Source organism: Polyodon spathula, chromosome 10, assembly GCF_017654505.1.
Source record: "Polyodon spathula isolate WHYD16114869_AA chromosome 10, ASM1765450v1, whole genome shotgun sequence".
Classification (NCBI taxonomy): Eukaryota; Metazoa; Chordata; class Actinopteri; order Acipenseriformes; family Polyodontidae; genus Polyodon; species Polyodon spathula.
This window is the reverse complement of record NC_054543.1, coordinates 41,330,654-41,347,139: the sequence shown is the minus strand read 5'-3', so window position 1 is coordinate 41,347,139 and position 16,486 is coordinate 41,330,654. Positions and strand designations below refer to the sequence as shown.

The window sequence follows — 16,486 nt, the reverse complement described above, 5'->3', positions numbered from 1 at the left end:
CATTGTTCCTATGGGAAAGATACTGATTTTTTAGGACAATAAGGTTGTTTTCCTAATTATTACATGTTTGGATTCTTACTGTCTGTATCACTGCATGGATCTGATAATGGAATGAAGCCAGTGGGAAGTTTTTTTTTTTTTCAGATGCCCTCTGTGGATCAGCGTACCTCATGTTCTGAGACATCAAAATATTTTGTGGGTATTTGAAGGAATACGTGTAAAATAATAAGGTCCTTGAGCCTACCTCTTTCTTCAACGTTTTTCAGACACTGCCTCACAAAGTTTGGGATGGTAGTTTCTTCACGCTTACACAGAGTTGCCAAATGACAGCCAAAAACTTGATCTAAGACACAGAAAGAAAACGAATCATGAGATTGTCTATGTGTTTACTTTACCAAGTGTATTATTCCTTACCACATCTACTGTTGTAAACAAAAATCTAAATAAAAATACAATTATTGAATTGATTTAAACAATGCATTCTGTGTTGCAGATTTCATCTCATCTCTCTATTTGTATATAAGAATATTAGTAGGGATTTTTTTAAATTGGCTAAATTGTTGACTAAGCCATCTACCCATACTTGCTTCTTACTGTTAGGCCTGAAGTACTGTCCCTCATAATTAGTTAGCACTGAAGTCTCAATATCTGTAACTCTGTTGCCCCAGCACAGCATCATTTGCAATACTTTAAAATGCCACTGTAAATAACTGAAATTAGTGAACATGCCAGACTAAAGGTTGTACTTTCAGATCACGTTTTAAAGGTAATTACTTAGAAAACAGAGCATCAGCACACCCCTGTAAGCATGTATGTGTATATGTGTGTAGGGGGTAGATTCTCATAACCCTTGTCCCACAGAGCTGGCAATATGAATGGCAAGATGTGGGGTCGAGGTGAATGCAAAAAAAAACAAAAAAAAAAAAACAAGATTTGTCACTGATAGAGTTTTCTGTTAGGTGTAGGAGCATAATTACTGTTTCTTACACAGCATGGATGCATTAGTTCACAGTCATCAGAAACGATAACCACCTACGTAGGATACATTTGCTATCCCAATATGACCCCAAAACAATATTTGCTCTGTGTCTCCCACATTTTGACCAAAAATTGCATGGAAATTAAGTAACCCACCTGAAACAGAATGTTAGTTATATTTCAAAGTTCCCAACAGGCTTACACCACGGCTTGCTCGCAAAATGTTTTTTTTTTTTTTTTTTTTTTTAATTATTTACATTTTTCTTAAGGATTATGCTCCAACAAATTCCCAAGTCACATTGTTTACTATTTAATAATAACATCTAATGATTAATCGCAAACTTGTTCTTTTATTACACGCATTTTTTTCTTTTTTTTTCTTTCATCCAACTCTGTCTCCTCAGTGCTGCTACATTATACAAAAGAAATGCGTTCTCTTGCCATGTATGCTTTTATAATCTTTTCACTCTCTTTCTCTCAGCTGGTATCAATTTAAACCCAATGAAAACTCCCACACTTGGTCCATTTCAACAGTCAATTTTAATATCTCAGGGCATCTATAGTTATTCTGCATCGGTCACAGAAGCAGAACTAACAAGTTAAGCTCTAACTGTAAGTCTGCATCGAGCTAGTAAAGCAAACATCAAACACAGACAGTTAGTAAATATTGGGGCATGGAAAATCAACAAGCTTTTAAAAGAGCAGCTTATATTTTAATAGTAGGCTTCCCGAAAATTCCCCTCGGGTAAAGATGGTCATTTCTCATTTGTAGCATTAGGGAATAGGGGCAAAAAAAAAAAGAAAAAAAGAAACAGAAAATATGCTGTAGACACCTATCCATATTATATCAGTGTCATTTTACCTGAACAGGATAAATATCATAAAGCAAATGTAAAATAAAACATGAATACACTTGCATGTATATACAGTATGCAGGAAAATAGTTACAACTAGCAACTTGGGAATTTCAGAGTGAGTTGCTCAATGAGGTTTAAAACATGTGAACTCCAATAAATAGAAACTTGGAATTTCTAAAATGTATGTACAATAGAAAGATTCCAAAATATAGCCTTTGGGGTAGATATGCAAATATATAGAATTCAAAAGCACTGTAAAGGTGGGCTCGGGTGTATGGTGAGTGATGAGATGAAGAGCTTGTTACATCTGATGCTGGCCACCCTGAATGTCTAACCTTGGCTGGGGGCTTTTGGGAGCACTAATTATGGCCTTTATGTTCCTGCCAGTTGGGGAGGAAAATCGTTGGGAAACTTAATTTAACAATGAAAAAGAACAACATCCAGTAATGAAAGATAATTAAAGTACTGTAGATCATGCTTCTGGAGGACCTCATTACTCAGAAATTGAAGGTTTGAAAACAAAGTACAAATAATAATAAAATGTAAAAACTGTCATGATCCCTTGTGTCTGTTTTTCATTTAATCTATCAATCTGTCTGCTCTTACTACTGTCACATTTATACATGTTTTCACCTGAGATGCCTGATTGTTGTGTGCATCAGTGCTATATCCTTTATGTGATGTCATGACAAATTGTATTTTATGGCTCTTATTTATTATAGATAGAAAGTATGACTGATATTGTCATAATAGTAATGTAAAACTGACTGGAGGATGACATGAATCATTTTAGATTTTATTTTAATGCACAGTTTTCATTGATGTGTCACTAACTGCTATATATAAATGTCATTTGACATCAGCCATAAACTGTTATGAACCAGGTGTGCTAGTAGATGTCTTCTGTTATCTGCTATATGTTTGTTGATGTATACATCTTTTTCATGTTATAAACACTTAGAATATCCATGCTTGAATATTTTTGAGACATCTAATTTAATAGGTGGTGCTTTTTTATAGCTGGTGTTTAATAATTATTTCAAACAAAGCTCAGGATTATTACTTATCAAGTATTAGCAAAATCCTTATTTATAAGAATTTCAGTGTTCTTACAAGGATAAATATAGTTAGATAGGTGCACAGTGAGTTGTTTAATATATTATTTGCTTCCATTTTTTTTAAAGATTGTTATTTTATTGTATTTGTTTTTATTCAATAAACAACTTTTTATGCTTTAAATGTACTGTTGGTATAGCATTTTCTGCTTTACTGGAATATCAGTTATATTGGAAGTATCTGAATTATGAAAATCTGAATTATGGAATTTAAAACATGGAGCTGTGCCAGTTGTTACTATGAATCCTATTTTGGCGCTGTAGAATTCCAATACTGCTGTTGAAATTTGCCAATGGTATTAAAACTATCTCAAGCGGGCGGTCAAGTGAGCAGGAACATATTTAAAGTACAAATTACTTTTAAATTTAATCTGACCCACCTTTAATGACTCATAAACTAGTTATTGAAGGTGAGTATGTTTGATTTGATTGCAAGCTGTTCACACTTAAATAACAGAGGGAGAGGCAGGTTATAGTCTTCCATTACATTAAAAACATGAAATTCCACAAATTCTTGTTGACCAATCTTTAGTTCACACATTAGCCCAGCCTAACAGAAGTGTTGCCTATGGATGGCATACAGCTGCATTTACACAAAAATGTGCAATTAATGGGAATCTCCGACTGCAGCTACTTGCAGCTCAGTCTTGTTCATTAGTCACAGTGCATCAGTACAGTTCATGCCTCAAAAAGCAATAGGATAACAAAGGAAATATTTGTTATTTCACACACAGGTATAGAAGGATAATAAACACACAAGAAAGTACTCCAGCTAGTTTGATGTCATTCTGCACCACCCCAAGGGCATTCTCTAAATGACTGCAGCCTCCACTCTGTTTCTAGAAGCGATGTGGAGTTTAAGTCGAATCCTGTGACATATAGCTCAGTTAGTGAGTGTTCATGGACACAGATAGTTTGACTCAAAGGAAAGAAAACAGGCAAAACCAATACATTGCTTCAACCTTCGGAGTATGAAAATGAGTAAACTCCAAAACATGTTGACATATTGGTACTCTTACCTCTAATAATGCCTTTCTCTTGCAGTGTTTTCATTGAAGGCCTCCGTGAAATAAATTTCTTGAGTCGGTTTTTCACTCCATGTTTATCTCCACTGTCAGAAGCACTGTAGGTCAGCTTAAACACTGAAAAAGAAAATATAGTGAGATTTCTTAATATAACTTCATGTTAAATAAGAAAACCTGTCCAACAAACTAAAAACTGCGTCTGACAAATGCTTTCAATATTTAAACTAATCCAACTCCTTGGAGTTAAACTTCTAAATATATACCTATATAAAGACATTATATACCCATTATATACCTATATAAAGACATGTTTCATTTGGAAATTTTTATGACTGTTAGATTAATACTGAGGGCACTCAGTAGAAATCGTTGTATTCATGACATACTTTTGTGCTGCAGGTGTAATATACTTTCTGCATTTACTAAGTAAATCAAAGTATTAACAATTACGAAGTTTGCACATTGAATAAAGGGATTCAAAATGCAACTGGATAAGACTGAAAATGATTATTTCATTGTCAACCTGTTCATTGCCGGGATAAGCCACAGTATTTATTTATTTTTTTTAATACAGGTAATAACATTGCATTGCATCCCATACCTATCTCAGGATTACCACTAATATATGTGGTTGATGCCATCCAGGTTAAATCCTTGGTAGAGGAATATGTTCTAAAAAAACACATCTGTGGCTTAAACAGGCGGGGCGGAGGTTGATCAAACCACCACCTTATTACAATATACAAAATTGAACAATTTGTTGTTAATCATGTCATAACTTCAGGCGTTTATTTTTTTATTTAGAGAGATAGATAAGGATAGAAAGGATTCCTACCATCTCCTTTTTGAATTTAGCTGATATTCCTACGGCACATTCATGCTAAATGTATCGGATACATATCCCAGAATCAATATCTGAACTTACTTCAAATAAACAGTACTTCAGATAGATGGGTACATTCCTTAATACAGGGTTTTATTAACATCCCATTATTGCAGTAACACATTTCTGTTTTTTGGTTTTGATTTTGATTTTTTTTTTTAAATTCTGAATTTACAGCTGTGCTAATGAGAGGAATGAGAGGAGACAAAAGCCTGCTATCTATTTGCAGATCAGGAATAAAGTAAACTTGGCAATACAAAATGTGTTCCTCTCCAGGGGGACAAACACAAGAGTCCCCCTGTGGCAAACTGTGCTAGCTTTGTATTCTAAATTATGAAAAATTCCCCCAAGGACTGAGCTGAGTCCACACAGTATCATCTAACTTTTGAGTAGAATGTCCAGGACCAAGGACAACACTTGAAATACTGTAACTGTCCTTGATATCATGCTTTCTTTTGTCACCTTGAAAATAGTAAGTTTTTCTACAAGTACATCTGGGGTTATAAATCTCTGGAACAGTATGCAGTATTCTGTGCTTTTAAATACCACAGGGATTATTATTTTTTGTTATTTAAAAGTGTCTGATATCTCTGGAAATCTGTATTACAATTACACCACATGATCATGGTTTAACAGGTTCTTTGCTGCTGAACATTGTGAGGATTTTACTTTAGTATTCACAAGCAAATATAACTGTACTGTAAACTATTCAATGTGACTAAGTATAACTCACTTTCCAGCACAGTAAGTTGTCAGAAGCTGTTTCCCCCCTTAAAACCATACATTTTAAGCCTGTTGCTATAGCAAAAATCCAGTGAGTTAAAGCTTTGTGAATGACCAAAACATAGGACTTAGACAATATTGTATGACCAACAACTGCTGAGCTGACAATACTGAAACTATCACTGTAACGGCAGCCTAATTTCAAGCATCCCATTGTGATCAAGTAAATTGTTCATGCATAAACCTTTTCTGAGAAGCCATTGCTTTCAACTAAAGGTACCAAAACTGTTGCCACAATTAGCTATGTAAATTTCAGGAATACAGGCTAATCCTAGACTAAGCAGTTATGCACCTCTTTATTGAGTTAAGTTGATTAAATAAACCCAAAATAATGTACAATGGACCACATTATGTACCATACATACTATATATTAGATATGCTGTAAATACTGTAAAGGTTTTAACTGGGAAGATGTCCAGTCAGCAAATACTGCCCTATATATGTAGTTCATTCAGACAACCCATGTAGCTACCACATACTATAGGTCTTCAGATAACTTATTTTTCTTCTGTTCCAATTTACAAACCCATGATCTTGTGAGTTAAACAATAATTAATTGCTGCCAGGGTACACTAGAGTGCTTTTAACGTATGTTGTAAGCATTGGCTTTTTTGAAGAACTATCAATTAAAGAGTTTCTGAACTGGACCAATGCTTATTGACAGCGTGTGTCAGAGTAAAGTACTATCGATTGTTTCACATCATGTGTATGGCAAAACCAATTTATTTCAAGTCTCCACTTAGTTGAAATACATTTTAATAGTCTCTGGCCTTGTTTTAACACTTGGATCTTTTTTCTACCTTAGTTTGCAATGTCTTCCTAAAATTAGACATACACATTTTTATACAGGACAATATACAAGCTTTAAAAGTAAACATTTGCTCTAATCTGTTCACATATTAAATATAAATAAAGATGACATTCTCTCATGCAATGGAATTTTAAATCTTCCTGAGCAGCACATGCACTCTGACATGCATATATTTACCTATAATTAGTCTTCATACTAATATATATGCAAGTATAGACCTAGATGTAAATGACTTAATACTAATACATGTACATAAAACAAGCAGAATTACAATTTACTGAGTGCAGCAAACTGTATAGTATGGATTAATTCAGTTAGAATCTCTGAATCTTTACCATATCATTTCTAATAAGAAATACAATAACTTGAAAGGGCTACATTAAAAAGATTAAAGTGAAACATTACTTTAGAGATAAGCACACTCATAAATTTTCCCAGTGACTTTTGTCATTATGTAATTAGTTTAAGACTTAAGTAACTCTAAATGACTTGATCACTGCTTTAAACTTTTTCAGTTTAGTATCCTGTGAAGTGCTAAGCATGTTGCACACTGTCTGAGATGGGCGATTAATCAGAAAATGATGTGTTTATCTGTATCATTTTTTTGAGCTAACCCTTTACTTCTGTTCTTCTCTGTGCCTGGCAGCATTGACAATCTGCGCATGATCTCACTGTGAAGGAAAGGACCGTGGGTCGGATTTCTTTCTATTTTCCAAGGTTTCATTTAAAGAATAAAACAAATCAAGCCCAACAAAACAATCAACCTTCACAAGCGTCTCCATCATAATGATATAATAACATACTTAGTATTGCACATTTCTGGTTTATTCCGAATTTTACCAACTAATTATAGGATGTTTTTTTACATTAAACCTCATCAGAAACCAGAACTGCTATGCGTCATATTCCATGTGTAAAGTGTGTATATTGAGATTTTTTTCTCCTGATTTTTACCAATGTTTAATTTTTAATTTTTTTTTAAAAAGGCAGATCCTGGCTTTTTGCCCTATGGGTCTGTATTATTTTTCTTTATATTGTCACTCTGTCTGTCAAAACAGGGTCAATAGAGGTAAGGGAAAACGTTGTTAAACATGTCCACCTTAACTGTAGGAATAAACAAGGAACAAGAGTAAATCCCAGCTGCTTCTATGGTATTTGTGTTTAGGTCAGTAAAAGTTAGGACACCAGATGACCTGTTATTCTATAACTGCTATCCCTTAGCACATCAATGCTCAGACTCCCTTAGATATTTGTCCATTGTTGAGTATTACCTATGTCTGAATGCACAAAAGAACATGTAAAAGGTAAAGTATTTGACATCTGATAGTTTGCACAGAACAAAAATACTGCCTGAGGTTACACAGCCTGGTGACTTTAGTTATTAATAAAGGAATTCCCATGATTCAGAAAAGGCATTTGCTTTTGTTTTCAGCGTGTGTAAACATGGTATTTTTTCCCACAAGCCTTGTGAACAACTGGCCTCTTTAAACAGTACATTTTAGATCAAAACATCAGTTTAGCTTATCAGTGTTTGAAACAAATCCAATATAACAAAGGAGAAAACTGTTCTAAACACATTTGAAAGTCCCCTATGATATAGCATACATATTTAAAGCATCTACAAATTAAAAAAAAAGAAAAGTAAAGGTCACAGTTATAGAAAATGGTGATAGCTTTATGAAATGCTTGCAGATATTTAAGTGATGTTATTTTGAGAACCAGGTATAAAATTAAAATAGGTAATGAGTGACAGAAAGTTAATGTTTCCTGTATTCACAACTTAGTTAGAAAAAACATATACAATATGTTATTAAAGGTTTTGAATATTATTAACAATGAGTTATATTTTATTAAAATAACAATTTGATGAAATAATACTAGTGTAATATGTAGTGATGTTACCTGTTATTATTTGTAACAGGCTTATGCTATTTATGATATTGTTATACATATACAGTAATCCGTCGTGGATCCACCCGTCACATATGCACCCTAATCATTTACCCACCATGATCAATCTCTTCAGCAATGTTAGTTTATTACTGAACAGAGAAGATTACTTCAGAGATTGAAGATCCTGCCAAAGTTTTCGTACACTGTTGTATGTGCTCCGTGCGCTGTCATTGCTGGTAGTGTCACATGAGCTGTTCAGTGTGTTGATATGTAAATAAATCCTGTTCGCCTGCAGGGTGTATCAACTTCAACCTCCGTCTCGATCTCCTGCCTGTCACTCAGCAGTGAATGCACGCATCTGCATGGCAGACGGCTACTCTGTCACAAGCATTAATACAACGTTTCTTTCTAAACAAGGAATTTAGGGGAGCACCTTAATAAAAGCTGAATCTCAAAACAATAATCATGTGAATATAGTAATTGTTACAGCTGTGTATAATGGTATTTAAAACATATGTACATATCCGCCCTTACTCTGGTCCCACTGAAGTTGGATGCATGACGGATTACTGTATTATTGACATTTTATAAAGAATAATTAAAACAAATTGTTACCACTGTGTCTACAGTGTGGGTTATACAATGCCCTACAATCACAGTTTAATACGTATTGCGATATGTGGCTTTCAATACAATAAATATATCTCTCATGGACAGTCATGATTCCAGAAACTATTTTTGTATCACTGTTAGCCAAACCAAAGCATTGGAATCCCCAGGGGGGTAACTTCAAAGGTAAGTGTTTCAAAGCAAATATATCTTAAACGACATGCAAATGATTTCAGTATTAAACATGACTGATGAAAAGGAGATACTCCATTAAAAGTCTGATTGGGTTTTGAAATGTCAGATTTCAATAAAGACAAGACAAAAGACAATGGAGAGGCTATACAAGTGCAGGAAGAGCTGAGAAAGCCACAGAGAAGACTTCTGATTCGACTTTCTTTTGCTCAAGATGAAGTAAGCACTGGTTACAAAGCAATGCAGTGGGCAGAATTTTCTGATCACAGTACCTGTCTTTTCTTAACCCCAGCATTCTCTAGGGATCTTTGAGAATACGCCTTTACTAATCAATGACCAAGGAAGAGATTTGGGATTTTGCTGACATTTGCAATATAAAACTAGTACAAAGGTGAATACACTCTATACGACACATATGTTCAAATTGGATAAGCAGATACATTTCATAATTTGTGCCAGTGTTGCTGTCAAAGGTTACAGTTTCAAATATTTTGACGCATGAAAAGCAAAATAATGGTATTTCTTTTTTTTTTTTTTTTAAATGATGAACGCAAATAAGTGTAGATCTGCCAACTAAGTATATTTTTCAACTTGTTCGAACACTCAGGAGATTGAGTTAGGGAGGCATATGCTAGCATGACATGAGCTCTTATTCATCTGAAGGACAGGACAAATGTTACAAACCCATTACAATATGTTCTTTCTGTCCCACCGCCCTCCAGCAAATCAGATGTTCCAAGATGACAAGGCACCTTTACAGAACATGATATTCTGTTCAGACATCTGGAACACCTGGTTCAGCCACTGGATCTCAACCACACTGAGAACTTGCGGGAAATATTAGACAAGTCATAAAGCTAAATCAATAGCTTTATACTTGACTGGATTACAGACTGTTCTTCAAGATACACGGGTTACAATCATACCAGATGTGGCAGTAATGGTAGTATGTATGCAGGGAGGCGTTAGGGCTGTTGTAACTGATTTTTTGGTAAGTCAGAGTATATAATTTAACTGATCTACATGCTGAACTATTGCTGGTACCAATAGTCAAATTATGTTCTAAAGAAGAAAAAAGTATTTTGTCACTAGGACCCCGATTCATGGAATTCACTAATGAATTGTCAGAGACTGGAATATCTGTATTTAATTTTTATTACATTTTATGCTGTAATGTGTATGAACTGTATCGGTGACAGTTGTGACAGGGTTCATGAAACTGTTACTGTATGTTTTTTGTCTTTGTGGTGACTATCACAAAAGGCACAATAGAAAATCAATGGTGTTATTGTCTTTGCTATTATGCTTGAAAAAACATAATATTTAAAATAATAATTAGGAGGTAACATTCTATCTTACATGACATTGTACAATACAAGGTAAACTAAAAACATGTGCTGCATATCTGTTGAACTTGACAAATTAGTTTTATATGCTGCTTTTAATGTGGGCAATATGAAATGCTCAAGAACCATTTTTCATATTTAGCCATGGAAGTCACTGGGATCATTTATCTTTCAGAATAAGACACTGTGAAATGTGTATTTAAAGTTTACATGTTATCAGGTAACTTGGCTATGTTGTTAATATTTTCAAGACTCTAAAGGCTATTTCAATCTTTTTCTTTTTGTTACTTTTTTTTTTTTTAATACAGGTTTACTGTTTAATTCAGCTGGTGGATTTAAAGCTGTTTTAAAAGCTAAATGCCTAAAACTTGCTTAAAAGAGGGGAACATATACTCTAATATGTCAATGTTTATGTAGTGTCACAACACACCTACATCTGCATTTTTCAAAGATGAGTGGGGGTGTTAGAGTTGCCGGTCTTTAATTTGAACTTTTAGTCCACAATAAATAAAAACACTATTATCCTACCCATCAAGCATGGTGAAAAATAAAGAAATAAATTACAATTTTGTAGATCCTTGACTTTTAAAAAATATAAATAATTTTACTAGAGTTATTAACAAGTTTACAAAAAGTGGACCATAATATTTTTAATGTAGCAAAATAATTTAAATTATCAAATGCTGTGCTTTAGAAAAAGAACCTGACATTTATAATATACCACAGTAACAGGTACAAATAATTGATGAACAACTGTCAAGGATAACAGTATAATAGTTAGGAACAGCAAATGGGCTGATGGAACAATTTGCAAACACAGAGACTATCAGAAGGCAAATGAAGATGTGCTTTGACTAATAATCAGACTAATATACATAAGGTCTGGGTGAAGCAGTGGATGGATCATCTGTCACTGCAAATCTAGAATCACAGCCTGATGGGAATGATACAACATGCAGGTATGCAGACCTTTTGCACCTGAGTCAAAACTTGCATTAAAGTGGAAACTAAATGAACGATCTTGGCTTTACTGCTGAAGACCAATACATTGTTTTGACAGTGAATGAAGGAGTTTTTTATGGGTATATATTTTGCTATAATAGACAAAGTGAAAAAGGCCTAATTGTTAAATCAAGCATCTAACAGGTGTTCATTTTAATAAAACAACGTCTGCCTAAACGACTTCTGAGAATGTTAGTCCACTGTGTAACATAAATAAATACAGAAATATATAAATAAGCAGCCTGGTGTTTAAGACTACATTGTGAGGATTGCCCAGCTAATTTGATATGCTCTGCTTATGGCCACAAATCTTTTGTGAGACACTAAATTTAACAATCGACTAAAAAGTAGAATTATGTTCTGGCACTTCAAACTACTCTACTGTAAGTATAAGAAAGAAATTCAATTAGCATTCAAGTAAATCTGCTTTGACAAGAACAATAATTATAGTGAGGTATGGATATTGAAGCAACACTAAAAATAAAAACATGTTTATGTTGTTATTGTCATAGCTTTTTAAGACCTCTGACCTTAGTATTATTACCATGTCAATTTTTGCACAAAAACTAATACAAGTCAACATTTGCATTTATCCACAACATTTTTTTTTATACATGTTCTATTTAAAATGCACTTATACCAGGACTAGCTATATAAAATATATGTTTTTATCTTCAGTCAGTGTTGTAGTTAAATTATTAACCCATATTATTGTGGTCATCATAACAGACGCAAGGCACATTTTGTCACTGCAGAGATGGAAAAATACATGGGACAAAAATTATTTTTTGTTCACAGCTATTCTATAGTTACCATAACATGGATGTCATTTCAAAGGTAATTTCCTTCCCATACCACTTAAAATGTATGGCAACAGTTTCAATGCTAGTGGGTTACCACCTGTCTCCCCAAAGGCAGCCTGTCCACTTCCCATTGGCATGGCAACAGATTAAACCACACTTTCACCATCACCAATCATTAAAGCACAGGTAATTATGTTTTGAGGTGAAAACATAAGAAAGATCAAGTAGACCAACATTTTGGCTTATGTCAAAATTACTTAGTTTGTCTCCATAATTATTTTTTTTTTTTAATCAGGTCACAACCATTAGCAATAAAACTGTTCTAAAAACTGTTGATCGAACACATGCAGTGGAATTGAATGAATAAACGAATTGGTTATGGGAGGAATGTATTACTTACTTAGTGATCTCCTGTGCTCTGGTTTAGTTTCTTTGACTGCAGGAGAGGATTCTCCACACCTGTTCACGAGATCAGTACTTGAAGATTTCCGAATGTTGGAGTGTACTAACCTTCCATCTGTGCCCTTTGACAAAAAAAAAAATAAAAAAAATTATCAATTTTTGATCTGTAAGACTGTGTAGAAATTTTCTTCAGCACAAAACAAGACAATAACACTTATATTAAAGAGTATTTTAATACGTAAGAAACAAAAATATTTGAAAGTTTGGTTTTGCATTACTGTAATTTGACTGTTTTTAAAATGTCCCTTTAAATTTAAAACGTACACAATCTCAAAATTTAGAATAACTGTTTCATTAAAAGAGTACCTACCAGGCTGTCAATGGCATTTTTAATGGCATCATGCCAGCTGAATATAGAGGCATGTTTCTCTGACTGAAGAAGAAACTCGCTGCCTGAGCCAGTTGTAATCTGAAACAAATGGGACAATACAATTTCAATAGGCTTTGAACAGGTAAAGTGCTGCAAACAGATACAAGCTCGGAAGGTACAGTCCAATCAATAGGCTGACATGATAAGCAAGGTACAAATCAATGACCATAATAGGAAACGTCAATTAACTGTTCAATGGATGGGGCCAAAATGGTTTACAAAATATAGTATTCCAGTCATGTCTGTGACTCAACTGTTTCACTTTATTGATGTCATTTTAAGAAGAACTCCTAAGATCCTATGGCATGAAATAACATAGATCAAAGCCCTTAAATGTGGTTCAGTTCTTTCTGTAATTCAGAATTTGCACATGCATCAATACGCTAGTACAATGATCTAGCAACAGCAACAGTATCCGTTGCATATCTGAGCAGGAATTGTAACTCAAAACAGGGTAGGGATTTCAACATTGTTATATTAAGTTTTTTTTTTTTTTTTATCAGGGATTTCAAAACGTTAAAACAGTACTATTTGTTTTAGTTGTTCTGTAGTAATTACACAAAAAAAATATTGTGTTACCGCATAACAAGAACATGATATAAAAATGTCACCAATGTCGTGTATTTCATTATTCAATGAAACTGAGTTCTGGTAGTTATTTTGACTACCGGTTTAGAACTTTTGTGTATTTTACAACCCTCACCAACACATTACTTAAGTGAAAAGTAAAAATCAACATCATCTATTATTGCTTTGATTATTGTAACATACGCCTAGTGTATTAGCGTCTAAACATCTAAGCACACAATATGTTTCATCAGTCAAGTGCAGCAACAACCAAACAAAACTAACACAACAGCTAACACTCTTGACCTTTCAGCTTATTCCTGATTACCAGTATGTTATGTTCCAACCAAGCAGTACATAAAAAAAAAAAAAAACAAAACAAAAAAAAAAAAATGTGTTGATGCAGAAAAGCTACAGCCAACTGGAACAAACATAGAGAGGAATGCACTCTACAATCAAATGTGTCCTATGTTCTGAAGTCAAGTATTTCTAAAGTCTAAATAACCCAATAATAGAACAAAGTAGGATTATACAGTAATACTATCTTCCAAATTGACTAATACTTAAAAAAAGAAACACATGTAGCCAAAAAGTCAAGCTGTACTTGACTGACCGAATATTGGTTTAAATGGATCACATGTTGCTAACATCATTATACTATATAACTATTGCCCCAAACAATTAACGTAACTGACGGTAATAAATCATAGACACCCCCAAAAATCACCACAACCATGGACACGTGGGTATCTTTAAGGATTTAAGAGACTCAGGGGTAGATGTACTAAAGTCATAATGCTATTAACGACTTTTTAGGGAATGCTTTGCAGCAGCAGTTTTTCTTTCGGTTCAACTTTAGATGATTATGTAATTATGGACGTTCCTGCATACATTTGCAAAAATAGGTTCTCAGATATTATAAGGGGATACATGTACTAAATATGTACTAAAGCTGGCAGCAGTTGCGACACTTACAATTGCATCAATTTGTTAAGAACTTTTGAAAGCACGTTTTAAAGTCGCAAAAATTGTTGCTGGTATTTCCCAGTCCACTTTTTCTCATATGTTGCCACTTGTGCTCAGTGCATTTGAGGCGAAAATTCAAGTACCTCATTTTCACTAAAGAAAGGGTGTACTTACAAGCCTTTAAAACTAATTTCTGTGACATTTCTGGTTTCCCCAAAGTGTTGGATGCAATAGACTGCCCACATGTGCCACTAACCCATCCAGCTCATTCTGAGCATCTGTATAGGACCATGATCTATTCTGTGTTAATTGTCTAGGGTACTAAGTAGGCCAAGTTAATAATAATAATAATAATAATAATAATAATAATAATAATAATAATAATAATAATAATAATAATAATAAAAAAAAAAAAAAAAAAAGCTAAAATCATTTAGTTTCAGTTTTAGATTGATATTTTTAGACAATATAATCTGTAGCCTACCCAAAATACATTACTGTTATTTCAGCACAATGATTTATATTTAAAATGCATTGAGCACTATAAATGTATGTGTTTTATTGTAATTTTATTGTATCATTTTTACACCTGACACATCCTTATGTCAAACAAACATTTCTGGTTTAGCGAGGGGCTAGTGTATGATTATAAAAAAAATATATATATAACCGTATTAAAATGGGTAAAATTAAGACTGAACAGAATGCATTCTACTGATGCCGTTTACATTTAACAAAAACAATGTTATTTGGATTCTTGCACCCTTGCATGATTCAACATTATCCTCTGGGCACCCTCTGTTGTAGCAAACCATAACTCAAGTCCCGTTTGCACTTCCACAGAGCTTTAGTGAGAGACTAAGTATACTGTTGAAGCAGGTGGTTAATAGATAAGCCCCAAGTAAGAAACAGTAAATAGTTATTTCCTTAACCTGAGATGCGCACTTGTTTGTATTGGGACCTCAATACCTCATTACCTCATGCTTAAAATGTTTGGTTGCTCTATTAATGTAAATAGTAGTCTGGATTTGTTGTAAAATGTGAATACGAGAGATGAGGGGTAAATGAAATATTGATGACCCCTCCAGACAAACAAAACGTTCAACACAGAAATCAATAGGCATGTACATGGGGATAATAATGTTACTGTGGTTAGCATTACACCTGAATTCAGATTTTGGCTTCAGCATATTCCTAAAAATGAGATTAACAACCAAGTTTTGAATGTCTTATCTGGCCATTTTAACTTAAAGCAACCAGAATAGACTGAAAAGAATATTTTTGCTAATCCAGTGTGGACTTTACAGGGTATTCTCAATCAACTAGCTTAATTCAACCTGTCGGGATGTCTCCCGCTCTCTGTGGGAACGTTGAAGGATCTCCTTCACCTCTAGCCCAAATGTATGGCCACGGGAGATAGGTGCGTCCAACATTGCCGATTTGTCTGCATCCGGAACCCTGGCCTGAGACAGTCAAAGCTGTCTACATGCCACTACAAGCCAGAAGGCAGGTGAAGAAGGGGGGGGGGGGGGTGAAGGTGGGGCTCCAAATGCTACAGAAGGCTCAGCCAAGCTGGCTTGTGAAGCCGTCTCTGTGAACTCTGCCAGTCTTCTGTACAGTGTCTGAAGCTGGGACGCTGCACAAATCGAGCACAACCTCTCACTGCCTAAGGCACAGGAGGTGTGCTGCATCCCCAAGCACTTAACACACAAGAGGTACTTGTCCTGTGGGGGAAACATCCCTCCAAAGGACATGCAAGGGTGAAACTTGGACATGGTGTTGCCCAGAGCATCTGCAGTAGGGGTGTCTGAGCCCCGATGCAT

At 34.4% G+C, this 16,486-nt stretch overlaps 1 protein-coding gene across 6 annotated transcripts in view; it reads right to left on the bottom strand.

Annotated features, from left to right (window-relative positions):
- LOC121322319 (rho GTPase-activating protein 15-like) overlaps window positions 1–16,486 on the bottom strand; it is a 211,872-nt gene that overhangs the window by 115,802 nt on the left and 79,584 nt on the right. For all 6 annotated transcript variants that reach the window (XM_041262122.1, XM_041262121.1, XM_041262123.1 and 3 more), the window contains exons 8-11: window positions 13,071–13,169; window positions 12,699–12,822; window positions 3,970–4,092; window positions 245–343 (exon numbers count right to left, since the gene is read on the bottom strand). In XM_041262122.1, the coding sequence (XP_041118056.1) occupies window positions 245–343; window positions 3,970–4,092; window positions 12,699–12,822; window positions 13,071–13,169 (445 nt within the window). The remainder of the gene's footprint in view (window positions 1–244; window positions 344–3,969; window positions 4,093–12,698; window positions 12,823–13,070; window positions 13,170–16,486) is intronic.